The following is a 27407-nucleotide window of genomic DNA, read 5'->3' as shown; positions in this document are numbered from 1 at the left end:
AAAAAATCTTCTACTGAAACTTAACCTATAGAGTCCAGCCAAAAAACCACACACAAACCTTTGTGGAGAAATGTGGCTTCTGCTGTCCATTGTGACAAGCATGCATAGACATACATGCAACTAAAAAACAAACTTATGTAAGTACATCAGTAGTTGCAGAAAATTACAGCTAAAATTGCACATAATTATAACTCAAGTTGCACATTTATTGAAAACGGTAACTTACCCTGTTCATACAGTGCCATAGACTTATAACAATGAACACACAAGCAGAAACCTACACTAATTTTGGATTTCTTGTGCTCAAAACGAAAATGTTTCTAGGCCTTATGCACTTCTCTGCATTATTTTCTATTTGGGCCATGAAATTCGAATAGCACTTGTTTTCCCTAACGTTAAAGACAGATGCGGTAGTTGTTTTTCTTATCAACTGTTGCGCAAAATTATTAGTGAATGATATTTTATGTGTGACTAATTTTTTTACACTTTTGCTATTTATCAAATGCTTGATTTTTTTATTCTTATGTCAAATACTCGAGCAATGCATGAGATGAGAGCGTGTATGGCCTTTTTGACTTACGTGCACGTGAATAGATTATTATCCAATGATAGTGACCGGATTTAATTGATAAAATTAAATTTTCAAACGCTTGATCACTAGGCGGATCTATTTTTTAAAAAAATTTTAACGAATGTGAACGACATATAAATTATATAAATTAAAAAATAAAGTTATTACGGAAATACGTCGCGGACGTGACAACGTTGGCAGGAAAGCGAGAGGAGTTTGCGACCACAATGGCGGCACCAGCGGAGGACGAGGGAGGCCGCGGGAGCAAGACGAGGAGGAAGACGACGAGCAGCGGCGCCGCGCTCAGCCCCGAGCTTCCCGACGAGATGCTTGTCGAGATCCTGTCGCGGCTGCCGGCCAAGTCGGTCGGCCGGCTCCGCCGCGTGTCGCGCCCGTGGGCCGCCGCGCTGTCGTCGCCGTCGTTCGTCGACCTCCACCACGGGCGAGCCAACCGGGAAGGGCAGTACTCCAAGATGCTCCTTGTCCCCGACGACGGCGATCACCTCTACTGGTGGGAGGCGCCCGGCGGCGACCGCGTCGAGAGGCTGGCGTACATCTGCGGCGTCAGGCAGGCCAGTCGGGTCATCGCTCTCGCTGGCAAGACATGCCGCGGCCTCGCCCTCCTCCGCTGCGTGCCGTCGCTGCGGCACTACGTCTGCAACCCTACCACCGGCGAGCTCCTGCTGGTGCCGGACATCAGGGTAACCGAGGTCGGCAAGAGCAGCGTGTCGTACGGGCTCGGCTACAGCGCGGCGACGAGGGAGCACAAGATCGTGCGGCTGATTTGCTACTACGACCATGGCTTGCCCGGGGCCACCAGGTGCGAGGTGTTCGTCCTTGACGCGTCCGCGTGCTGGCGGCCCAGCGCCGGGAAGCCCCCCGTCTGCGCCGTGCCGACGGGGAGGCCGGCCGTTTTCTTCGACGGCAAGCTCCACTTCGCCGGGTACGGCGGCTACACTGTTACCTTCGACGTCGCCGACGAGACGTTTGGCTTGCTGATGTACCCTTGCGATGTACCGCCCATCAAGCCCCCCTGCGTCTCCGAGCTCGGCGGCTGCTTGTACGTCAGCCATGGCATCCACTGCTCCGATGAGCCTCAGCCTTACACCATGTGGGAGCTCAAGGACTACGAGGAGGCGGCGCGGTGGGAGAAGCTCTGCTGCATAGATCAGTCGGCATGGCCGGACGCCGATGTGGCGTCGGTCACCCCGGTCGAGATCATCCATGCGCAGGGCGGCCGACGGGGTAAGAGGTTCATGTTCATCACGGGAAGGGGCAATGTGTTCGCGGTGGACCTCGACGTCGACGGCGGCTCGCGGCCGGAAATGCTCCTCTCACCGGAAGATGTGCCGGCGATGGGCGGGGGCACCGACTCCGTTCCCCGCCTGATGGGGATGCACGAGGAGAGCCTCGTCTCGGTGGGACGCACGGTCGAGGAGATCATCTTCTCGTCGCCGGCGTCCACGGCGTGGGCGGGCGTGCTCAAGCGGCTCCCGACGAGATCGGTGGCGAGGCTCACCGCCGTGTGCCGCGACTGGCGCGCGGTGATCGGCACGGCCCGCTTCGCCCGCTCGCACGCCGCCCACGCGAAGCTGAACGAGTGAACGGTAGGCCGCGGATCATGTTCGCCCACGCCTCCACCACCGCCGTCAAGTTCGCCGCCCTTGAGGACGTCGTCGCCGCCGCCGCCGCCGCGCCGCCCTTGGTGTCCCGAGGATCAAAGTTCACGTGCACCAACTCCTGCCACGGGTTGGTGATATGCGGCAGCGCCACCAAGGGCTACTTCTTGTGCAACCCTGGCGCCATGGGAGACTACCGCGAGCTGCAAGTCGAGTTCAACGACGAGGCCTTCATGAGTACCCTCGATGACGACGGCGTGAACACCTTCTTCCACGGCGGCGTCGGGCTGGGCTACGACGTGGAGACGAACCTGCACATGGCCGTGTGCCTCTTCTACACCCGGAGGGACACGCTGACCCGGGAGTACCAGATGGAGTGCATCTTCCGGGACCCGCAGGTTGGCGGCGCGTGGTACGCGACGGAGGAGCCGCCGCCGAGGCCGGCGGCGAACGCGCCACCCGTCTACGTCGACGGCAAGCTGTACTGGATGGCGGACGCCAACCTCGCCGGACGGCTGCCGGGGTCCCGCTGCGACGAGATCCTCGCGCTGGACAACAGCACGTGGAGGTTCGAGGTGGTGCCAGGCCCGCCGCGCCGCCACGTGCTGTCCATCGTCGAGCTCCGGGACACGCTCTGCGCGGCGTGCTCGTGCCTGGGCGGCGACACGCTCGAGCTGTGGACGATGAAGGACGGCCATTCCTGGTCAGTGCAGTCCGAGATCGACCTCGGCGGGTGCTCGCCGGAGTACTCGCCGGACACGGCCGTGCCGCTGGCCGTCGACGGGAGCGACGGGAGGATCTTGCTGAGCACCGGGAGGTCGCTGGGTTACTACGACCCAGGGACGGCGGAGCTGGAGACGATCTACAGCTTGGGGGCGCCGCGAGATGAGCTCGACGACGACATGTTCGTCCCGGTCGTGCACTATGGGAGCCTGTTCCGTCCGGACTGGAGGAGCCGACATTTTTGATTTTTTTTTAAAGAAATAGGATCGGTGTTTTAATCTTCATTTATTAGCTGATGCAGTTATGTACAGTTCGGAATGGAGTTGAATATATAGAGAAAATGTAAATTTCAGAAAATAATTTTACGATATCATAGATCCAAATATTTTTAATGAGTTCATCAGCTTAACAAAGCCGATATGCAATATGTACAAAGTGTATGAAAAAAATAGCAGTCCAAAGTGAAAAAAAAAATTGAGCAAAGGGTTGTCCAAAGAGTTAATATAGCAAAAAAAAAGTGACCCAAGGCATAACTAATTTCAAGAAAAAAAAATGTACACATATTTTCCCCGTTTGAAATTCCATTTGGGGCGGGAAAAGTGCACAGAAATAAACCATTGATCTGACATCACAGTCATTCTCCACACCAATCAAATTGTCATCGATGTATCAATAGAGTGTATATTCTGTTCTGGCACTCAATACTTCTGAACAATCAAGGATTACAGTTTCTAGTTAAGCAACACACAGCAAGTTGGCAGCTCTTGCACTAAGGTCACCTGACCTGCCCTTAATGTTAAGGGGTTTTACAGAATACAGGCTAGAAATCGCACAACAGCAGACATGGTGCGAAATAGCTTAGTACCGGTACTTAGTGGAGTAGTCCTTGGGAGCGATCACCAGACCACGGCCTTTGCGAGCACCTCGATAGACAGTCTCCACAATGTCAATGAACTCCTGCTTGTCCTTCAAGGCCCAGTTGATCTTGTTATTGTTTCCTGTCCCCAGATCGATCATGATATGCTTGTTGCGGAAGAAGAACATCACAGTCGATGGATCATACAGCTCGTACATGGTGTTGAAATCTGGAACCTCGGTGATGTCGACAAGGTAGATGACCGCAAAGTTCTTTATGGTCTCAGCAACTGCTGCAAGAACTTCATCCATCTAAAACATACGCAAGTAGGGTAAAATAGTTAATTTAAATCGATGAAGCAAAAAAAGGTACGGTGAAATGTAATGTGCTTATGATGTGGAAATATTTGGCAGAGAACACTGTGATTTTGTTGCCCCTGGACCACAAACAATAAGAAAAGCATATAAATTGCTCAACTTTAGCCAATATAGGTACCCCAATTTATATACTTCAAATGTGTAAGGTAAAATACAGAATGTAAATTCATTGCCCTCGTATGAAACCAGAAGGTTTACTCCAATATAAAGGAAGCGCAATGAATTCCTCCCAGGTTTGTTCCAACTTCAAGCAGAAAGGATCATCACTAAGCTAGACCAGTAAACCTATATCAGTTATTTGTAACATTGCTTAACAACGCAAAAAATTATATATAAAAAAAACAATCAATTGAGCTAACTATCCAACATGATTAGCTGAGGATATGTGATTATTACATACTCTAAAATCAGCAAAATTGCTATGATTGTCACATACAATCAATCAGCAGAATTCGTCCCCAAGACCCGCTACCCCCTCCCCTCCCCCCCACCCCCCCCCCCCCCCCCCAAAAAAAAAAAGAAAAAAAAGAATACTCGCAAATTCACCGGCGAATAGCGCGCGGAAGGCGTCGACGAGCAGGGCATAGCAACCGCACGGAACAGAATCCTGAAATCGAGGATCCCATCACACCGAGCGACCTAGGGTTTTAGGGTGTGCGTGGCCCGAAATTTACCTGCATGCACGTCTCGTCCCAGTCGTGGCCGAAGCGGATGATGACGAGGCGCTCCTCCTCCGCGAGGATGGCCTGGTCCACCGCCCACCCCGAGTGCAGATGCGGCAGCAGGTACGACATCTCCGCCTCGCCGCCGCCGCCGCCGCCGCTCCCGCTGCTGCGGATTCGCGCGGAGGAAAGTTTCGGGGAACGGAGCGGGTGGGGGCTCGGTGGGGAAAGGTCGCGGCGGCGTGTTGGTTGAAACTGCAAAAGTGCAAAACGGAACCGCCTCGAGGACCACGGAAAGTTCTAGGAGGGCTCACTTTAGGCCGGACTGGCTGTGTTGGGAGGGTGGATTTTGGGCTTTCTAAGCCCAGTTAAGTTCTGGACGTTTGGGTCTCCAGCCTCCAGGCTCGCTATAATTATGGTAAATAACTCTTTCTTTTTGGGTCAATAGAGTAAATTTCACAAAATGCTTTGATCAGATCATAAAAATTATTTAAGTTAATATAACACAAAACTACACATTTAACATAAAAAGTTATAGATTTTAATAAAATGGGCGATCGTTTGGCTTTTTCCGTAAAAAACAAATGATATATTTAAAAAATAACTTATAAATAAAAATTTTATATACATGCTCGTAGCGACCTAAAAGCCAAGGCTTAAAAATAAATACGATGAAAAACACTAAATAAACTCCTAATTTAAATTTGAAAATTCAAATTTGAATGAAAGTATCCCAAAGCTATAGAATATTTTAGTATTGAAGTTATCACAAAACCACGTATTTAGAGTTTAAAACTCAACATGCCTACACTACTGGTCTATTGGAGTTACAAATGTTATAATTCTGTAATTCAATTATTTTCTCAAACACGTAAAAGACATACACATCAATATAAAAAGAGTGTTGATACATGGCACAACAAGATCAGACCGGCCTCGCGCAGAAAACCCCAAGGTACAAAGCTAGAACTAACTTAGAAACCTAAGAGACTAAACAGCTAACTCGACACCAAGAGGGGGAAGGTAGACAACCCTACTCTCTCAAAAGGCTGCCAAAAGCCGCACTCTGGCGGAAGACCACAGCTGGCCTTCTGAGCAGATGGTCTCGAACACCACTTAGGAGCGGTGGCCGGCGCGAGGACCCGCACGGCGGACGTCGAGGAAGTCTACGCAGTCGGCGCCGAGGAAGCTAGCGTTGAGAAGTCCTCGCAGTCTACTAGTGTAGAATTGACGCATCTGTAATTTTAACTGACGCATCTGTATTTTTCTTTCGGAAATTACATTACTAAAATTGCAGTTTTTGGATACTCCAGCTTACATATGTACTTTCAAGTTTCAACTTTCATGTAGTGTTAAATTTGTAGTTTCATGATGCGCCACCTTGAACACGTGGTTTTGTTACAGTTTGGTTAAAATGCACGTAGATTCACTTATTTTACTTTATTACTAGCTACATGGTGAACTTTTACTCTTACAAATTACAAGTTGATTTTATTCGGTGTAGGTTGTGATTTCCATGTGACATGGCGGTAGATATCTTCGAGAATGTAGACGGCATGAGGTGAACCAACTCATCCAAAATGGATACAAAATATATCTTTGGTTACTCTCTACTCTGAGTTGTGGTTGGAGTTCCCTGTAAGGCAGCTCCCTCTTACCTCTCTCACTGCCATTTCACCTCATCAGTTTCTCCACAGAGCGTGATTCTTCTTCCTAGTTGTGATGAAACATAATTGATTTTGCAGCCACCATATGAATAGAACACTATTCTCTTAAAAAATCCAGCTCAATTCCCTAAATCACTTGCAGTTCTTGACCAACACTGAACTCACATTTTCAGAGAGAAAACTGCTCTGATCGATCATGGCGGCGCCAATGCCGGGGGGCGCCGTCAAAGAGGAAGACGAAGGCAACATGGACAGCTCCCAGTCAGCAGGTCAGGCGGCGTCACTCGTCGGCCAAGAAGACTTCATGGACATCTTCAGGAACGACAAGAATCTCCGGGAGCTCCTGGTGAGGGTCGGCCGGCGAGCTTCCGGCACCAGCGCCAAGCCAGCTCTTCCTCCACCGGTGAGATCAATCGTACTCCCCGAGATATTTGACGTTGTTGTCTTTTTATATGGCTATTCGTCTTATCTAATTTTTTAAAAAATGTGTAAAGTTATATATATGCATAAAAATATACTTAACAATAAATAAAATGATATAAAAATAATTAGTAATTATATAATTTTTTTAAATAAGACGAATGGTCAAACGTGCATTAAAAAGTCAATGACGTCAAACATTTAGGGACTGAGATATCATTGATCACCTTTCACTTTAGTTTGCTGTATTTTCTTTAGATTAATGTGGATTAGTAATGAGCCGTTTTAAATCGTAGTAAGTGATTGTAGCGACAGTGATATTATTACTCCATTTGATATGCTTTGACGTGGCAATTGCCAATTAATTAGTGTTAGTTCAGTGGCAGTGTGCTGTGTTTGCTCTGCAACAATCAGGACTTTGTAAATTGTAATTGGAACTAATCAGAGATTAGAAGAGAGTTCTGGGATTATTTCAGAGAGGAAATCTCTATTCAAACTTTCTATGAAAAAGAAAGACTCTACTTAACCTAAAGGTGCTCCTGTTAGCTCCTGGAAATGCAATTTTGAGTTTATCTTCTGTTACCATGAAATAAATCTGCAATCACATTGAATTATACTGCAGAGATTGACTTCTTAATGCTCTTCCAATGAACAATTTCACAATTGGTCCTTTAAGATTTTTTTAAAGATACAAGTCCTTTGAGAATTTGAATGAAAATTAGGACAGCACATCGTAAATTTATAGATTAATTATACTAGTAGTATAGACTACCGTAAAATCTTCCTACATTGAGGGCACCTTTGAATTATAGGAATAAAAAAACAGAGAAATAGGAAAAACATAAAATTCTGATAGGAATGTAGGTGTAAAACAGAGGATTGCAAAACACAGGAAAAATATAGGAATGACCATTTGATTGGACCACATGAAAAACACAGAAATTTAAGTTTAGATAAAGACTTAAAGGATTTTTTTCCATAAGGTTCTGCCTCTTATTAAATTTTCTCTAAAACTTGTATGAGAAAAGACATTCCATAGGAATTTCATAGGATTTCATAGGGTTCATTTATTTGATTCAAAAAGCTTTGTAGGAAAAATTTCTATAGGAATAAAACTTTCTAAAATTTTTATGAATTTGCTTTGAATCAAAGGGGGCCTGAAACTTCTCGAGAATAATTTCACTGGAATTTTGCTATCTGAAAAAACTAAGGTTGTTTTTTTTCTTCACTACTACAGGATTTTCTTTGCGTTTCAATAAATAAAGTGGAAGGTTATTTGCTTGTAGCTCCCATTGATGATTTCTGTTGAGCACATGCCACTTTATTTGCACTATAATTTTCCTGATCCACCCTCCAAGTGCAACAAGAAACATCTACGCCAACGCACACTGTTGCAAAATGCTTAGTCCCAACCCCCAAAATAGTTGGAAAACAATGGTTTGTTTTTAATATGAAATCTCTGCTGCATAATTAAGAGTAAGTGGACTGTTTAGCTACTTCACTGTACTCTCTTAATTCCAGTGTTGAATAAAACCCAAATCTTCCCATCTGTGTACAATTAAGTAGTTGATTAGAAAAGACAATCCGAAGCCATTAAAATGCAGTTAGGATACTGCATAATTACTTCGGGGGGTCCAATCCAATACATCTTTTCATTCCTTTACATTCATGTATGGACAGAAAAAAAAAGCATTTTTTTAATCATGCCAGGAAGAACCCTGTCTCTTGCATAACAACAAGCCACCAACTACAACATAAAAATGCTGTGAACTGTAGCAGACATCTTGTAGGTTGTTGCTTTTGGACAACCTAATGCTCAATGAGCTGTGCAAGATAGACCATCGTCCCGCATTATTAGATTTTCTGTTTAATGCTTTTTCTGATAGGAATGTCTATAATAACTAGGGGATTACCCAGATAATTCAAGTAGAGTTATATCTAATATATAAATTTCAAAATTTTATTTGTATGGATATCATTATATATAGAGGTATATTTGGATTTCACATGCAACTCTTACTTTCTATTTCTATAAGATTTGGATTTCACATACAAATCTTAGATTTTATATCTATAACATTTGGATTTCATATACAACTTATATTTTCTATTTTTTAAGATGCAATTGCGCTTTGCATACAATTGTATAAATCAACCTATGCCATTATAAATTAAACCCACCATGATCTAACAGTTGAGATCCTTTGATTTTTCTCTAATTAATATGGTAATTTTCAGCCTTCAAAATAAACTTGATGTTTTCTTTTCGAACTGTGTTTATATATCTCTCTATAAATATGTAATCCATAAGTTATAGTTTTATATATGTCTTTTGAAATAATTTAGTGGCATAGATCATAATGTCATATATCTTTCCATAAATATGTAATAATAAATTAAATGTATACATCGAAGGAAGAAACTAGAACTGTAGCTATATAAGCAATGTCAGTATGGAGAGTAATATTTGTTACTGGATTTGTTCATTTTGTTTTTCATTGTAGAGATCAACTTTGGAGTTGAAATTTTATGATTCTAGATTCTTATCGTGCCAATTTTGTTAACAATTTTTAGACTGTTTAATGATTAATTTGATTAACACTTCAGACCTGAGATGAAAAATGATGCACAGTAAAAATCCAGTTTGCCAGTAATTAACTCATTTTTCACCCTACCATCACTTCCTCAGGTGCAGCAGCAGCAGCCGCCGCCACCTCCACCTCCACCGGCGCACGGTGCATGGGGGAAGAGGCCGGCGGCCGGGCCGCCTCCGGGGTTCGCCGGCGTCCGCCAGCCACCACAGAAGCATCTGCCACCACCACCAGGGCGGAGGGCGCAGCACGCACAAGCACAACATAAGCAGCCGCCGCAGCCGCAGCCGCCGCCTCAGCCGGCGAGCGCCCACCACCGCAGCCCGAGCCGCCGCCGCGTAGGCGCGCCGGACGCACTGGCGATCAGGAAGACGGCCGCCGCCGCCGTGTTCTGCGGCGTGTGCAACGTCAAGTGCATGACGCAGTACAACCTGAGGGAGCACGAGGCCGGGAAGAAGCACCGGGACAAGGTGGCCAGCATCGCCGGCGAGAAGAACGTGCGGTGCCAGGTGTGCGACGTGCTGCTCGCCAGCGAGCTCAACGTCACGCAGCACTACGCCGGCAGGCAGCACCGCCACCGGCTCCAGCTCAGCCGCCGCCGCGGCGGTGTCAATGGCGGCGCCGGAGCTGCCTAAATGTGATCTCCACAGACGACAAAAAAACTGCACGGGTTTCGTGAAACCGAAATTATGAATTGCTCTCCGTATGAATTTGGTGCAAATCTATACTTTTGACAGAGAGCATTCAACTGTTATATTTTACTGAACATTACCAACATGCTGAAACAATTAATCACAATTGCACACTGCTAAGGATTTCTGTTTGACAGTAATTTAAGTAGGAGACATTAGCCTTATATACATGAATTCTCTGAAGCTGACATTTGGTTTTGTAATAAATTATGTTTAAGACTGTTTTATTCTCTTTGTTTTCATTATCCCAGCTGCTTCTTTAATCTCACTAGGTTAAACACATGGTATGTATGAATTATGATGTGTAGTTCTCCTATGCTGCCTATCTTGTTTATTCTTTGCCATCCTACAATATGGGGGACTATTCTGTTGCTTTACTAAATCATTCCTAATTAAACATAAACTGTATATGTTATACTAATGAAGCTGTCACTAGGATCGTTACAGAATAGTAAAGGATGGCATCATTCTCTCCTGATTGCACTTCATTAGGATCGTTACAGAATACTAAAGGATGGCATCATTCTCTCCTGACTGCACTTCTTGGTATATAGCCACAAATTATGATTATACATAGTATACTGTAGATGTTATCCTGATGAACCTGCAGAGTGCAGGTCTCTTTGAAAGGGAGTACAAAGACAGAGTCTTTTTCATAAGACAACCAGCCCTAACTACCACAGTATGCATGGAACAAAAATGTGGGTGTATTGTAGATCTTGCAGGTAGACCAACTACCAGTGCCCCTCACCTAACAAGAATTCTTCTGGTCAATGGAAACTCATGGACAGTTAACCCAGCTAAGCTTCAGGTGATCGATTTTTTTTGTCAGTAATGTGGCCACTTTCTCTCATGTTAATTAACTCCTCTGATGATCTCATCGAGGTGTCTAGCTGCAGCTTACAAGCTAGCACAGATGACACAGCAAACTGGAAAACCAGCAACAGTGACAGGCTACCTAAGTACCAGTGAAGTAGAAAGCCCCAAAAGGAAAAGAACTAGCTAGATCAGCTTGACCAAATTGAAGCTCAAAACAAAAGGCAATCTGGTATTGATTGAGGTTGATTTGGAAAAGAAAAAAAGGGCACTGAAAGTACACCCAGATCATACCTGCAGAATTTTACGGTATAGTGACAAACAGCGCCATGATGGATGGTGAATGTAGTAGTGAGAAATTGCCCCCATGATGGTGAATGTCGTGAGGAAGATGTGAAGATAAACTGACTAAATGAAGAAGGGCGCCACGGCGACGGCGACGGCGACGGCGACGGCGATGGCCTACGAGGAACCGGCCGGGAGACTGACCTTGACTACTGCCAGACGCGCCACCGGAATGAGGACGACGGCCGGTGTGCGGTGAGATCCGCCATCAGTGAGGAGGAGGAACGCACCGCTGGGACGAGGTGCGCCACGGACGACGACGATGGCGACAGTGACAACGACGACGACGCTCACCAAGGTGGAGCATGATGCGTATTTGCTTCCATGCTAGCTCTTGATTTCTCCATATGAAATTTATGAATCTGTATTTCTTTTATTTTTCAATTTTTTGAACTTCTGGGAGGTAATAGAAGCTATGCATTTTTGCCAGGTGTTACTACGAGTTTATACTTCTTGACTACCCTCTCCGATGCATTCTACTGGTATTATACCAGTAGAACTAATCTCAATCATTGATTAAAAATGATATTTTTGTATTTTGTTAATTAATTGCTTATTAGTAGTATTTTGTAATCTTGTATTGATTAGTAATATTTTGTAATTTTGTTTATTGGTAATAAAGATCATCCGATAAAAATAGATCAGCGGTATTGATTAAATTCTACTGCATACCAGAGACGGACCCTACGTTGAACCGACTATGCTTATACACAATAGTAGACAGTCGTATAGTTGTGTGGCTACATATTATGCAGCTAGTAATGCAACTAGATGGAGGCATTACCCTTGTATGATTTCTAATGCTATCATTTTCAGCTGTGTACTAAACTATATTTTTCAGAAATATTGGTAGCAGCTCCACCTAGCTACTCCTATTTAATAAGGAAAGCAAATCAAAGCTGCATTATTATATGTGTTAAACAAAGTAATCATATCCTCAAAACAAAAGGAACCCTACGAATACTGTAACTCATCTGACAAAAGATCATTGTTCCTCTGCATCTCGACCTCCTTGGATAGAGCAGTACTGTAGCTCGTTTGACAAAAGAGCTTTGTTTCTCTGAATCTCAACGTCGCCAGACAGAGTGGTATTGTAGCTCAGTTGACAAAAGAGCTGTGTTCCTATACAATCTATATTGCACTCGATTGGATACATCTGCATTTGCTACCATATGTAGGATAATACTATGAAGGGCATGCAGCCACCTGAGTAGTATTCAAGATCCTGGGTTCGAATCTCTATCTGGTTAGATATAGAGGCCGGGTAAAAATACTCATTTCTAATTAAAAAAAATGTAGGATAATACTAGAAAGCAACATGTTCTTCTGTATCTCTCCTTGCATTATCCATACATGCTACCCATCTGTAAGTAATCACAACAATCAACTCGCCTGCGTCTCTCTCGTGGTGTTTGCATCAATCGACCCCCAACCACTAATCACTGACCACTGAGTTATGTCATTTTAGTTTGTAGCAATGGCAGTGCAATGTTCATCCACGTATTTATGTATGTCAAAGCACATATGGTTTCTGGAGCTGAAGAGATTAAATGCATTCGCCAAACTAAACAGATGTGTTGACGTCTCATTAACCCAGCTGACAAGATTACAAGGCCATTATCAACTGCAATTGTGTAACCATCTTATCCTTTGGCACATTCAATGCAAACAACCTATATATATTAATGGTTTGCCAATGTTCATGAGAGTTGTTTATTACTTCCATATATTTACCTGATGGTGTTCAGCAAATGGGTTCAATCACATCGAAGTTCTTTGGGCAGGGATTTGTCTTTTGAAACTTGAATGTTTGTCCACAGGCAAGATGCACCATGCATCCCTGAAAATGGTTAGGATCCTATTTCAGATCAGATTAGTCAGTTTTATCATATTTTAAAACAAAAAGATATTTTTTAACATCTACGTTAAGGTAGCATATTTTCTAGTGTAAACACTTCGTACCAAAAGATTTTGGCACCTCTTGGATATTTGATAGTTTTTTCAAGTACAGTAAAATTATAAACAAAAAATATCACCGCATCATTCAACACGTGTTATAAATCATTTACAACTCTTGGTATTACGAATGTGTTGTATATTTGTATGATAGGGCAGTTCTTATGTCTATCTTAATTTGTTCTTTGACAAACAAGCACATCATGCCAAGGTGGTTACTCCGTCATGTGATGTGAATCATAAAAAAGGTAGCTAAGGCCTAAGGATGTCATCTCTCCTTCTAATTGGACCTGCTGATCTACTGATCAAATTACGATTAAATGTGAAGTACATGTCACACTGATAAAGCTACAGTGCTTTCTGACAAACCACCAATCTTAACTACCAGACAATGCATTTTTTCCGATAATGACCAGAGAGAATTCAGGGGTACAATCAAAAAAATATGGGTACAACTGCAGATCTGCAGGTAGACCAAATGCCAGTGCACTTACCTAATAAGAATTCTTCAGTTCAACAGAAACCCAGAAACAAATAACCCAGCTCTAGGTAACCCAGTTTTGTTAGAATTCAGTCAGTTTCTGTCAGGTTAACCCCCTTCATTGTCTGATCATCAAGGTACCTAGCTGCAACTTGGAAGACATTATAACTGATATACAACGAACTGAAAGCTGGCAAACTGCTAGCGATAGGTCACCCACAATGGAGAAAACTGAACGAAGGTTTCAAAAGAAGAAGAAAAAGGGTCATATTGTTCTTCTTCCTCTATATCAATTAGATTTGCTTCGATCCAACAAAAAGTAACTTGATGTATCGATATCTCTCGGTACTAAATCGTTTTTCATTATTGGATCTAGCTGCGCAGGATGAATATTGTTAGATCTAATGATCAGAAATAATTTAGTATCATGAGGTACCAGTACCTTGATATACTTTTTGTTGGACTGAAGCAAATCTCTATATCAATATGTAACTTCGCATCGTTTGGTGTGGTTCCTTTTAAAAACCGTCTATTTTATTGTTTAGCATTGTAAAAATCATCATTTGTAAATATACAAGAATAATACCATTGGGAGGTGCATGCCACCGTTAGAATAATTCAAGTATTTCAATGGTATTTGTGCAGAATTGCTGATTCGTTTGAACGGTTGGTAACCTATCCCTCCTTAAAATAAAACATTTTGTTCCTTTCACTCTACAAGAGGAAAAGGAGTGATCATGACCAATAGAGGCCAGACAGCCCAAGGTACGTGTTTAATTATACGGATTTTAATTGATCTGCCAACGCTCAACGTACGCTGCTAGTGACAGAGTTAGAACGACTGGAAAAGGGCTTTTAATTTTCATGTCCCTGAGTTACATGTGGTCTAAATAATAATGTGGATAATTAATTAGCTGATAAAGATAGTTGCCCTCCGAAAATATACAAGACAAAATTCAATCTATAAAAAATCGAAGCTAATTTGCAATCTCATATGCTGTTTTCTCCTCTAGGTTAATTATACTCCACTTAATCTCACATGCTTGTAGAAGTATATGTGCCGCACTAAATCATCTATGTCATTTATTTTTATAACAAAGAAGTTACAACTATTTCGACTGCATGAACTAACATGAATCCTCAAAGGAATCACTCAACTCCCATCTTTTCGTTTGCTTATGTTATAAGCCAAAATATAAATTTTTAACCTTAAATTTAGAGTTGATTTAAGTTTTTTTAACCTTAGAGATAGAAATTTTTTATCCAACCATTCGTTTCCTTTTCATATAAGATATACATTTTCCATGTTTTTTTTCCTACAAACCAAATTAAGTGGCCTTAAAAAGACGACGACAGATATCAACGCTTTATAAAATATTACAGGACGTTGGCGCATAGATCTGAAACCTAGTACCGCTCACGCAATCTGGCCAAGAAAAAAGGCCCCCCTTTTTTTTCAGCTAACAAATTAATCTGGTTCAGCGACCGCCGCCGACCCCAGTTAGTTCGATCTCTTGCAGCAGCAATGGCGGCGGCGACGACGACGACGGAAACAAACGGGGTGCAGCCGGTGCGCGTATTGCTTGCCGTACGGGGGGAAAAACCGTGAGCTCCCCGTGGCGCGGTTGTTGCGTTTGGCCACCGGCCGGCCGTCTCCCTCGCGAGGGCGGGCGGCGACTCTTCCAGAGTGAGAGGTCACGCATGCAGCTAGCTGATCAGCCAACGGATTGACACCGCGTGCAATCCGTTGCGTGCCGCGGCGGCGACGCAATTCTTTCTCAATCTCTCTTTTTTTTACTTTTTAATCTCGCGAAAGAGAAGCTATATTGACCGTGCAAGTCTTTTACGCGTTCGAGAAAAAAAACATGAATGTTTTTGTGACTGTGTAGTTGGGTGCTGCATGCTGCCGATTGGATCACTTGATGCTTGTTTTGACCAACAAAAGTTGCCGCTGTCAGGACATTCACGGTGCAGACCCAATAATAGTTTTTATTTGTATTTATTGCTATGTTATGTAAATAATTTACTGATGTGACGGGTTATTTATTAAAAAGAAAGACAAAATTAAAGAAACTGGATATAGATTAAGACCTAGCGTTTTAACGTAAAACAAGACTGACTGTGAGAGACGAGTGAACTATGTGATAATAAGATACACTAGTTTCTTGACACGATATCCTAGAACTACGGTAGTTTCTAATAATGTGAGTGTCCTCACCGTGGTAAAAAAAAAGTCAACGCAAACGAATTTAATGAAAAATATAGGTTTTACTGTTACATTGGAATTAATTGCTTAAGGGTCGACGGATCTAGGGAACCATTAAAGTGCGGTGGTTAAGCTGTGGGTCTATAATAACGTGACTCCACTTGTGTATGAATATTATGTGCAAACAAGTCTGCTTTCAATAGGAGCTAGTGATGCAGAGATTTACCACGTATCAGGATGTTTGAGCACGCTATGCGTATGTGTTTCCTCAGTAATAAAAAAATAGAAATATTTTGAGTAAATTTTACAAAACTATAAATATTTTGACCAAACTATCGTAACATTATATTTAAGGTGTTATGTCACGAAACTAAAAGTTTGGCGCTAAATTACCAAACCTACAAGTAACCATGCACAACACGGTAGATTTTAGAGTTTAAAACCCTACCACTGCAGATATAAGTATTGTAGTTATGTGATTAAGTTGGTCCTAAACATGTAGTTTGATGATATTTTTGCTACTAAATCTATATGTTTGTGATAATTGACCTTAAATATATAGCTTTGGATAAATTGATACTAAATCTGTTGTTTTGCAATAGTTTTGGTCAAAGTATATATTTTTAATATAAACATAGTGAAGCTAATGTATTGTAATTATTGTAAGTCTGTTCGTTTGTATATGTATTGAGGAGACGCACTCGCCTGTGCTCACATGGCGTGATGTGCGTACGTGTAAAGCCCCATATAATCTGAAAAACAAAAACAAAATCCATCGTTCTAGACACATTTAATTATGTTCCCTGCTGCCTGGGTAATTAAGAAATGCGTGTAGTATTCTAGTGAAGTGGAAATACACCTCGACGTGAATGTGATGTATATATATAGGTTACTGTCGATCTGGGTGAGTTACGATGGTTCCTGGAATAAAAATGACCCAGCAAAGTACTTCGGAATAAGATAGCAATGCACGTACACCGTACGAAACAATACACCAAAAACTAAAAGAAATTATAAACTACAAATACAAAAAGGAGTAGATTTCAAAGCTCTTTTTTCAGAGGCTTCAACCACAAGGTTTCAGGACTCCAAAATTAAATAAAAATTCATCTACTTGACCATATATCTCAACTCTTTTGGGCTTTCAGCTCACCAAATCAAAACGGCCTACACGTCGGCATCATCGATCGATCAACTGCATTATTGTATACGAGGCGCCTATATATCAAACCCCAAAACCCCTTGCAAATATTCATCACACTCTCCTCACTTCACACTTCACACAAGCTAAGCCAAGCTAGCTTGATCGATCTTTGCGTCGAACACCATGAGCGCCACGGACGCGGCCGTGTCGGGCGCCGGGGGGCACAACTCGACGGCGGCGGGGGCGGGGTTGTACGTTCGCCGCGGGTTGGCTGGGATGGTGTTCTTCCCGGAGGTGCAGATGGTGGAGCTGCTGGTGGCGGTGTTCATCTTCGTGGCGATCCACTCGCTGCGGCAGCGGCGGTCGCAGGGGCTCCCGTCGTGGCCGGTGGTCGGGATGCTGCCGTCGCTGCTCCTCGGGCTGCGGGGCGACATGTACGAGTGGATCACCGGCGTGCTCAAGGCGCGCGGCGGCACGTTCACGTTCCACGGGCCGTGGTTCACCAACCTGCACTGCGTCGTCACCGCCGACCCGAGGAACCTCGAGCACCTGCTCAAGACCAAGTTCGGGAGCTTCCCCAAGGGCCCGTACTTCCGCGACACCGTGCGCGACCTCCTCGGCGACGGCATCTTCGGCGCCGACGACGAGGTGTGGCGGCGCCAGAGGAAGGCGGCGAGCCTCGAGTTCCACTCCGCCGAGTTCCGCGCGCTCACCGCCAGCTCCCTGGTGGAGCTCGTGCACCGCCGGCTGCTCCCCGTGCTCGCCGACGCCGAGGCCGCCGGCGCCGCCGTCGACCTCCAGGACGTGCTCCTCCGCCTCACGTTCGACAACGTCTGCATGATCGCCTTCGGCGTCGACCCCGGATGCCTCCGGCCGGGCCTCCCGGAGATCCCGTTCGCGAAGGCGTTCGAGGACGCCACCGAGGCCACCCTCCTGCGCTTCGTCACGCCGACCGCCGTGTGGCGCGCCATGCGCGCGCTCGGCGTCGGCCACGAGCGCGTGCTCCAGCGCGCGCTCGCCAGCGTCGACAAGTTCGCCTACGACGTGATCCGCAAGCGCAAGGAGGAGGTCGCCGCCGAGCAGGACGACGACGCGGCCGCCGCCGGGCGCAGGTCCGACCTCCTCACCGTCTTCACCAAGATGCGCGACGCCGACACCGGCGCCGCCTACTCCGACAAGTTCCTCCGCGACATCTGCGTCAACTTCATCCTCGCCGGCCGCGACACCTCCTCGGTGGCGCTCGCCTGGTTCTTCTGGCTGCTCCGCCAGAACCCCGCCGTGGAGGCCACCATCCTCGACGAGATCGACGGCATCGTCGCTGCGCGAAGGTCGTCACCGGCGGCGAACGGCGCCGGCGAAGACGGCGACGAGCTCGTGTTCCACCCGGACGAGGTGAAGCGGATGGAGTACCTCCACGCCGCGCTCACCGAGGCGCTCCGGCTCTACCCGTCCGTACCCGTAGACCACAAGGAGGTACGTACACGTATACACTATCCGTATTTCCATTTAATTAATATAACCCTATAAAAACGAGAAATACGTATGGCATACTATCACAGGACCGTATTTTTATCGTATAATACGCTGAAAAATACGTATGGCATACGAGAGAAAGAAAATATGAAGTACGTGTGCATGTCATGGTGAGCATGTATGTCTCATGATGGAAAAGAATGTGTTTTGCATTGTCGTTTGGTAGAACTAACTCATCCAAATAATGCCAAGATCTTCCCAAATGTGTGAGCTGATAACTCTATCTGCATGAGGAGTTGGTAGCCAGCTGCTAGCACAGTACTATCACTGTACATGAAACATAATCTAGTACAGATTTTTATCAGTTTGCACAGTAATCTTCATGGGAATATATATATATGTTATTTTAGACATCAACATAGGTTTTATTTAAGAAAAAAATGTAACTTTGACGGTTAAATTGTAGTGCAAAATAGTTGGAAAAGCTAAAATTACAGTGTTTGTTTTTGGAAAGAAATGAAAGTGTATGACTTCTATGCATCCAAATCTAAATAATGAAAAGATAACGATGTCCAAAGTTTTAAAAGTTTGATATAATAGCTGTGTAAAACGACGTGTCTCCATGATGGGAACAACCACATGAAATCAATGTTTTCAACATCATCTGAAGACATGAACAAGGCAGATACCAGTTACTGGATTTTACCAGTCAAAAGTTTGAATCCAAATCTTTACCAATTACAGTACCAGTTACCGCCGGTAATAAGTTTCTCAACTTAAATAATTGGATTCAATTTTTTACTAGAGAAAATACTGAGTATCTGTTTGACTGTTTCTACCGGTGAAATCCAAATTTTTAGTACTTACCGCTGGTAGCTAGTCTGAATTCAAACTTTTGGCATGGCTGACTAGTAATTTCTTTATAAATCTAGTATATAAAATTATTATCATATTTGCCCACGATGTTGCAAGAAAATATACATTTTATACAATTCAAATTCAAAATCCTAAATTTGATTCCAAATTCTTCCGATTGGCAGCTTAGGAGCGATTTGCATGCTTGAAGGGAATGTATAAAGGAACAAAGGATAATTTAACTTTTTACCACTCTTACGAGGGTCAAAACAGATTTACAACTCGCTTTCTATAACATGTAGACCCTTATGAGTCTATGGCATATGGACCCAGTAGCAAATCTGCTATAAACATTCGTAAGAGTGGCGGGGACAATTTTCTATATCTCTGGATGCCATTGTTTAAAATCAATAACGGTGAACATTTACACGGTATAGTTACTGTATTGTAGATATTGAGGTTGAGTGTTACTGAAGTTGATGAACCAGCTGACGCCTGCACAGAAGTCATGAGCATGCAGGGTCAGCATTGGACCTTGCAACTTGAAGTTGATGGGCCATATAAAAACTATAAATTTAAAATTTAAAAAATGCAACAGCAAAGAGTTCTAGGTTGCAAGTTGGCCATCTACTACACATGCGCTTTGGATATCTTGGTGAAGACTTGAAACTCTTCTCCAACATGACAGAGACATGTCTCGGGCAGTCCAGTTGTAGTTGCACCAATGCATCTGTTTTTAGTTTACATAATTTTAGCCTCGTAGGTTTGCAAAATAGATTGCCAACAAAAGGGTACTCTTTTTTAATTGATTAATTGTTATACTATAAAGGCTAAAAAGTACAAAACTATAGTTTACTGTCGATCACCTACCTGAACTTGCTGTTGGAAAGCAGTAATTACCAGTCAGTTATATGTGATTGGTGGCACTGACAAACTAAACCTAGTGACAAGTTGACAACCTATTGGTCAGCATATTAACTTGTCATTTATGGTATCAATCTTATCAATATTTGACTAAAAAACCTCTCAACTGATGACCAATATTGATCTATCCCCCCATTTAATTGCAACTACTCCAGTATTGAGTTTTCAGATCTGGCCAAAAAAAAAACCCAACAAATGCAATAGGAAATTACTATGCGTACCACTTAACCCCATCCGACTTACGTACGACTCAACCATCCAATGACTACAGTACCACTCACTTGACCCCTTTGCCTAATTAATGATAACAGTGTTTCAGTCGGACGTAGGGCAATATAACTAGATCGTACGTATAGCGGGACTGGATGCAATATCAGACACAAACAAATGAATCTTGAGGCTAACATTATCATGTCTGTTTGACAGGTTGTGGAGGACGAGGTGTTCCCTGACGGGACGGTGCTGAAGAAGGGGACAAAGGTGATCTACGCCATGTACACCATGGGGAGGATGGAGAGCATCTGGGGGGAGGACTGCAGGGAGTACAGGCCGGAGAGGTGGCTGAGGGAGGGCCGCTTCATGAGCGAGTCGGCCTACAAGTTCACCGCCTTCAACGGCGGCCCCCGCCTGTGCCTCGGCAAGGACTTCGCCTACTACCAGATGAAGTTCGCCGCCGCCTCCATCCTCCGCCGCTACCGCGTCGACGTCGTCGACGGCCACCCGGTGTCGCCCAAGATGGCGCTCACCATGTACATGAAGCACGGGCTCCAGGTGAAGCTCACCAAGAGGGACTGCAAGAGCAAGCTCTGAATAAGTTCAGAAAAAAAAGAAGATATGGGAGGGACATGATGGAAGCAATGCTGGCTTTCAGATGTGGTATGTGAGTTGTGGTGATCAGTCTGTCAGAGAAAAGGAGATGATGTGGTGCGGGTGTTCTTTTCTTCTGCATTTGCAGCTTGCTGTCATGAACTATTTGATTTGTTTCGTTTTGTCCAAAATAGCACTGTAGTGTAGCCAAGTGTGGTGACTATAGAACTTATCTGTATACGTGTGTAAGGAAATGCTTAAGCTTAAGATGGTGTTACTAATAAATTCTAGCAATATTATTTGAACACAATAGCTGCAAGATGTGATGGCATTTCTTTGGATAAATGGGTTACCAATCAACTCTAATCACTTTGCTGCTGATAGGTAGTGCATCAGTCACAGGTGCTCCAGTATTCAGGGTTCAGGCAAAGTACCTGTTGAGGAGCCTTTATCCTTATTCAGTGGTTTGGCCACTCCAATATGTTTTATCCCTCATTTATTTTCATGTCTTAACTTACCAGCAACAAATATGCTAACGTCACCAAGTAGACGACTAGCAATATGAATTGTTGTTGGTTGGCCTACTTCAAGCTATACCACAAACCACCAGCCCATAACCTGGTAGGTCAACTTCAAGCCCTGCCGTTCCACTCTTCATAGAATTCAGCCACAAAATCCTCCATGAATTTGTGCCTTTTCTCTGCTCTGTTTTTCCCGGCCTATGCACAAAGTGAGCCATGTGTCACAATCAAAGGAGGAGAAATTGGGATGCACTAGGTAAACCGAACATTTTACTATGATACATGCTCAAAAGGTTTAATCAAGTGATTATTAGCCCATCAGAAGATAGAATAGGCCTTGCGAAGTAGTAAACATAATCTACTTTTCATATACTTAGTCAATGTACAAATGCATGCTCAACAAAACAGAATAAGATAATCAGTAAAAATCTTCCATTATCTAAAAAATATACAAAAAGATGTGATCATTTAGTACATCAGAAGATATACCAGGACATTGGTAACCAGAATTCTCTTTTAATATACTTGGTACATATAGTATAACTGATGCAAACAATACCCAGCATAGCTCTACTACTCTTGCTAAGTTCGATATTTTCAAAGAGTTAATGCTTTCTTCCTTGGTTTCAACTAGGACAGCAGTAAGACCAATTGTCTACATAGCTCAGCACCTACCTCTGTCTTCATCATGTCCTTCAACTTAAAAAGTTTCTCATGGAAATGATTAATTGACGTCTGTTTTTCATTCTTGGACATGTACTTCTCCTTTGACAAATAATCACGCGGCAGTATTTTAGGATCATGCAATGTGTTGGTCTTGCTCCCACCATATGTAAAGCATCTTGCAATACCTACAGGTGTTATTTGGAAATATTATAACACAGACCCCTTCTGCATACTACATATGACCAAAAGGGAAGATAAAATGTGCTTCTAATTTCTATGGAAAAAAAATGCACAAACTAAAATCGAGAACTGCTTATGCATTTTTCAGTTGAAGTGAACACAATAGGATTCACATTGTCCCATTACCCAATCGGCATATGCTAGAACTGGACAAGGTATACAGTACAATAATGGAAAGTAGGATGTTTTCTTATTTTTATCATCCCTATTCTTTCTCGTCTACAATTTTAGGTAGCATATCAGGGGTTGCAAGCAAAGCGGTTTAGTAACTTATGAACTCATGAAATTTGGGAACAACTGCTGTGATAACTAAGACTCAGAAAAATAAAACATGTGTGATTGTCCTCTTAAAGAAATGAGAAAAAGGTTGCGCTGTACTTCCATAACTAGAGGCAGAAAGATTGATATCTACTCCCTCTTTCCAAAGTATAGCAACCTATTACACGATTAGACACCACAGTATTACGAATCTGTATTTTGGAACAGAGGGAGTACACACTAGGCAAAGACATGATAAATTTATACCATCAGAATTCAAAGAAAGAGAGAATGCAAGCTTGTACATGGAAATTTTTTGCATAACCAAGGTTCAAAACATTAATATGCACCATAATCGTCAAAGGAATATTGTTTGAGTAGAACCGATAAAGAAACTTCGGTTAAGCAGTACTTGCCAATTGCACCGATTGCATCAAGACGATCTGCATCTTGTACAATTGCAAACTCAAGAGTAGGCTCAACAACAGATTTCTTGGAAATCTCAGTTTTGAATCCTGCACATAAGATTTGAGGTGTTAGTCATACACTGCACAACACTATATTAAGAATACTTCACAAATATTTTGGAATAGTGACACACTAAGTACTCACTCTGTTCCAAATATTAGAATTTCTGGTCATCTACTTAGACGAAGGGGTGTCCAGATACATAGCCAAAAATCTTATTTTGGAATGGAGGAAAGTAAGAACTACCAATGGCCCTCAGAAGTTCAGATGTATGACAATAAAAAAAAAATGAACTTCACAAAGGAATGATGCAACATACTTTATTGTGGTAAACTAAGGACCAATATCACGAAGATAAATACTATTAGATAATAATAGAATGACCAAATTATCAGGATAAAACGAGGAATATACCACAGGGAAAAAACAGTTTTTATGAAATATAAGATTGTTACGTCTTTCAAGTTCAACGAACCATTAATTTTAGCTCAAGCCAGCTGCTGATTGTCTAGTACAATTTCATCCACAGATAAACATGAAGAACTCACCCATCCCCTTAATGATCGCAACAATTTCCTCTCTCTGGCCCTCCTCCAGTCCCAATTCTTCAAGAAACTTCTCCATGATGCTCATATCCTCGGCGTTGTCCCTATCCACTCATCCAACCAATTCAGTTCCCAAGCACACACAGCTTTCCTCAACAACACATCCCACCACTACTGAATTTGCAAGTTCTCTACTCATCACAAATGCAAAAAATTAACGGGCAACGAGAAGTAGCCTCACTTGGTGTACTTGTAATCACCTGCACGAACCGAATTAGTAAAACTTGGCATCTTCCCCCAAAACCTCAAACTGATGAGATCAAGCAGCGCTGACTTACCGATGTCATGCAGGAGAGCGGCAAGCTCCACCTGCAGCAAGAATTCAAGCACAACGGGTATAAACAATCTGGGAATTTCCGCACCGCGAGTAATAGAATGGATCGAGCCAAGAGGGGGGGGGGGGGGAGGAGGAGGAGGTAGCGGGTTACGATGAGGAGGCGGTCGGGGGAGGAGAGGCCCTGCTCGGCGGCGAGGGAGAGCGCGAGGTCGCGGACGCGGAGGGCGTGGGCGGCGTCGTGGGAGGCGTCGCGCCCTCCCATCTCCCTCTCCACCAGCTCCTCCGCCCGCCGCACCGCCGCGGGCTTCGCCGCCGCTGCCATTTCGGACGCAGTGTGGAGGGAAAAAAATTGCAAAAATAACCTCCAATCGTGGTGTTTTGCAGACGCCTGAAACTGTCCACTGCTGGCCCCACCAGTCAGTCAAACCGTAATACGTTATGATCTGGCTCGTTCGCTTGTGGAAAACGGTCGCGATTGAAACGAAGTAGAAACACCGGTACAGCTCCGCACTTCGATTTCTCGAACTCGTGTGCAGCATTTTAGAAACAGGAATATGAAAAACTTATATCGGTCTTATTTGGTAGGCTAGCTCCTGGCCTCGTATGAGAGTTAAAAGGACGACTTTGGTCTCATAACGTAAAACCCCGCAGTCTTACGTAAATTCATTATCGATCGATGAATGTATATAATTTATATATATATTTAGATTTATTAGTATTCATATGAATCTAGTAAAGCTAGAAAGTTTATGAAACGGAGAAAGTAACCTGAAAAAAAAAGAATAGAAGGCATGTTGACAATAATAGTATTGTGGTTTTAGGGGTGGGTGAGTGTTAGTTTTGTGTAATTACATTAATAAATTAGAGGGTGGTGAGTTTTTGGATGGAGTGAAGCCGTGGAGCAACAAAAACATAGCTTCAACCATGCATTTTTATGAGCAGGTCTGCTAACTCCACTCTAGAAAATATAAAATCTATATCGTTTGTCACAACTTCAGCTCTAGATAAGTTAGAGTTAGAAAACTATAGTTGTGCCAAACGAGCCCATCATGTATAAGCAAAATGATGCAAAACTCATAAATTTACACGATAATATGTTTGAATAGCTCACAAGAAAATAACAACATGAGAATTTGAGTTGCTTCGGCAGATAAAGAAGAGAGATAAAGGGGAAATTGGAATTCTGAAAGAAAAATTAAATAAGGTGAGAGTTCATGTGCAAAATTCCTACAAAATTGGGGTATAGGGTTGCAATCCAAATGAATTTAGCTAGCTTCACTCCTCTCCGGTTCAAACAATCTAGTTAGAAAAATTTCAATAGGATTCGAATCCTTAGAAATTCCTTTCAAAATACTCCATTCCATAGGAGCCATGTGTGTCTTTTCTTTAACTGGTGATTGAATTATAACTGTACACTACTTACTCCCTCTAGTTAAATTTATTTGAGTTTAGTTTTCCCAATGTTATTTTTTTAGAAAAATAAGAAAACACCATGAGAGGCTATAAAATAAACTATAAAAAAAGACCCCAAAACCAACTCCAAATTTAAATATAGCTATCTAAAAGCAAGACTTTAAAATAAACTATAATAAAAGACCCCAAAACCAACTCCCAATTTAACATTAAATATTTATTCATAAATTATTTCTCAAACAATCAGCCCGTCAGTTTCACACTTCTTCCTTCTCGCATGAACCTTATTATGTGTTAATTTTTAGACCCGATATTTAACCATTCTTTTATTTGAAAAATAGATACAAATATTCCAAAATATATATTATGCTTAAGATACTTATAGGAATAAAACAAGTTATAACAAATAAACGATGTTTTGAAAATTAAATAAGATGGATGGTTAAATTTGATATAAAAAATAAAATATCATACATTTAAATGAAGAGATTGTATCTTGGTACACAAGCTTATAGGCTCTAACAGGGTTTCACTTACCGTGTGAACCACCAAAACCGCAGCGTCGCACAGCTGCGGATCCCGATCGGTAACCACGGACGCCGTAAAAACCGCAACGAATTTGAAAATAAAAAATTTGAATTCAAAACCGCGCGGTAACGTGCACGGTTACCGTGCGACCGCGGTTACGGCGAGGAGACCGCAGGTGTGATGTCAAATAAAAAAAACTTTAAAAATCTAAAAAAATACGTGAAAAATAGGAAATTATTTTGTGACTATATTTGTGACATAGAAAAAATAGGACATATTATTGGAAAAATAAGAAAATTTTCACATGACCTTTTCTAAATTCTTGATATTGTAACATACAAACATACACCGTCATATTTTCCTTCACTAAATAATTCACACCAATAACAAGTAACAACAACTTCATTTTGATTGCTGCGTCACAACTATACCTAATACCCATTATTACTAACATGCATATATAGTTGTTCTTCACACATATTTTCCATAAATCCATCGTTGTATATTCGTATATCAATATTATGTACCCTAGTGTCTAGTGAAAATTAATAATGACTCAATAACAAAATATTCTTAACCATCTTCCTATGAAATATTATTTGGAGTAAGCTATTTTTTAATTTTGTTTCCCGAAATTCTTGTTTATGATTTTTAATTAAGCCAGAAATACACGTTTTATGAATTTCTTTGACAAAATTACAATATATATCAACCTATACAACATATATTTTTTTCATTAAAATTTTTTAAAATTTTTAAATTCTCCTTAAATTTAAATTCGGATATCGCGACTTACCGAAACTGAGCTTCGCGGAGGGCGCGGTTACCCGTACGGCTCTAAGGCTTAGTCCTTGCTCACAGGGTAGAGCCACTCAACGAACATAGCTTGCAGTAAAAGTTAAGAGCAAATTTTGTCAAGCGACTTGCCCAAACTTATTTCGGTCAAAAGGCTCGCCTCGTTTTTTTCTTTTAAAAAATTGAACCGCTAGGTAAGAGCACATTTTTTGTCATAAGCCATAACGAATTGACGAGTAGTGCCACCATCCATTCATGTTAATTGCTAGTCGTCGTCGTCGTCACCATTCGTGGCCGTCGTTAATTAGATGGGGGATAATCCCGTTCGTTTCCTCAACTAATCCGACAGTTAATTAGCGGCATGCACCATGTCGGAGAAGCTGATCCTGTTCGTAACCACGGATTAGTTTAATCGGGTCTAGTTAATCATTTTCTTGGTCCAACGCCGCCG

General features: G+C 42.8%; 4 protein-coding genes across 4 annotated transcripts; 2 read left to right on the top strand and 2 right to left on the bottom strand.

The window, feature by feature from the left end:
* Positions 1–3550: 3550 nt before the first annotated feature.
* LOC102703717 (thioredoxin-like protein YLS8) lies at positions 3551–5046 on the bottom strand. Its single transcript, XM_040528462.1, has 2 exons — positions 4821–5046; positions 3551–4080 (listed from the first exon to the last, which is right to left on the bottom strand). Exons 1-2 carry the CDS (start codon positions 4938–4940, stop codon positions 3772–3774), a joined length of 429 nt encoding a protein of 142 aa, XP_040384396.1. The 5' UTR covers positions 4941–5046; the 3' UTR covers positions 3551–3771.
* A 1625-nt stretch (positions 5047–6671) lies between these two features.
* Positions 6672–10121, top strand: LOC102722251 (zinc finger protein 385A-like). Its single transcript, XM_040528021.1, has 2 exons — positions 6672–6878; positions 9585–10121. The coding sequence occupies exons 1-2, from the start codon at positions 6672–6674 to the stop codon at positions 10119–10121; spliced, it is 744 nt and encodes a 247-aa protein (XP_040383955.1).
* A 7138-nt stretch (positions 10122–17259) lies between these two features.
* On the top strand, positions 17260–21205 carry LOC102703152 (cytochrome P450 86B1-like). The gene is made up of 2 exons (XM_006661816.3): positions 17260–18599; positions 20805–21205. The coding sequence occupies exons 1-2, from the start codon at positions 17310–17312 to the stop codon at positions 21186–21188; spliced, it is 1674 nt and encodes a 557-aa protein (XP_006661879.2). The 5' UTR covers positions 17260–17309; the 3' UTR covers positions 21189–21205.
* LOC102703424 (uncharacterized protein YpgQ) lies at positions 19966–24542 on the bottom strand. Its single transcript, XM_006661817.3, has 7 exons — positions 24372–24542; positions 24222–24252; positions 24125–24143; positions 23887–23987; positions 23287–23385; positions 22382–22557; positions 19966–21904 (listed from the first exon to the last, which is right to left on the bottom strand). The coding sequence occupies exons 1-7, from the start codon at positions 24540–24542 to the stop codon at positions 21818–21820; spliced, it is 684 nt and encodes a 227-aa protein (XP_006661880.1). The 3' UTR covers positions 19966–21817.
* Positions 24543–27407: the final 2865 nt, after the last annotated feature.

Source organism: Oryza brachyantha, chromosome 10, assembly GCF_000231095.2.
Source record: "Oryza brachyantha chromosome 10, ObraRS2, whole genome shotgun sequence".
NCBI lineage: Eukaryota > Viridiplantae > Streptophyta > Magnoliopsida > Poales > Poaceae > Oryza > Oryza brachyantha.
Note: the sequence above shows the minus strand (reverse complement) of the source record. Positions and strands in the feature narration are given on the sequence as shown.

Coding starts and splice junctions, on each gene's coding strand:
- LOC102703717 (XM_040528462.1), bottom strand. CDS start 4,940: ATGTCGTACCTGCTGCCGCATCTGCACTCGGGGTGGGCGGTGGACCAG. Junction 4,081..4,820: donor GGGACGAGACGTGCATGCAG/GTAAATTTCGGG, acceptor CGTATGTTTTAG/ATGGATGAAGTTCTTGCAGC.
- LOC102703152 (XM_006661816.3), top strand. CDS start 17,310: ATGAGCGCCACGGACGCGGCCGTGTCGGGCGCCGGGGGGCACAACTCG. Junction 18,600..20,804: donor TACCCGTAGACCACAAGGAG/GTACGTACACGT, acceptor TCTGTTTGACAG/GTTGTGGAGGACGAGGTGTT.
- LOC102703424 (XM_006661817.3), bottom strand. CDS start 24,542: ATGGCAGCGGCGGCGAAGCCCGCGGCGGTGCGGCGGGCGGAGGAGCTG. Junction 23,386..23,886: donor TGCGATCATTAAGGGGATGG/GTGAGTTCTTCA, acceptor TCTTATGTGCAG/GATTCAAAACTGAGATTTCC. Junction 21,905..22,381: donor AGGACATGATGAAGACAGAG/GTAGGTGCTGAG, acceptor CTTTGTGCATAG/GCCGGGAAAAACAGAGCAGA.
- LOC102722251 (XM_040528021.1), top strand. CDS start 6,672: ATGGCGGCGCCAATGCCGGGGGGCGCCGTCAAAGAGGAAGACGAAGGC. Junction 6,879..9,584: donor AGCCAGCTCTTCCTCCACCG/GTGAGATCAATC, acceptor TCACTTCCTCAG/GTGCAGCAGCAGCAGCCGCC.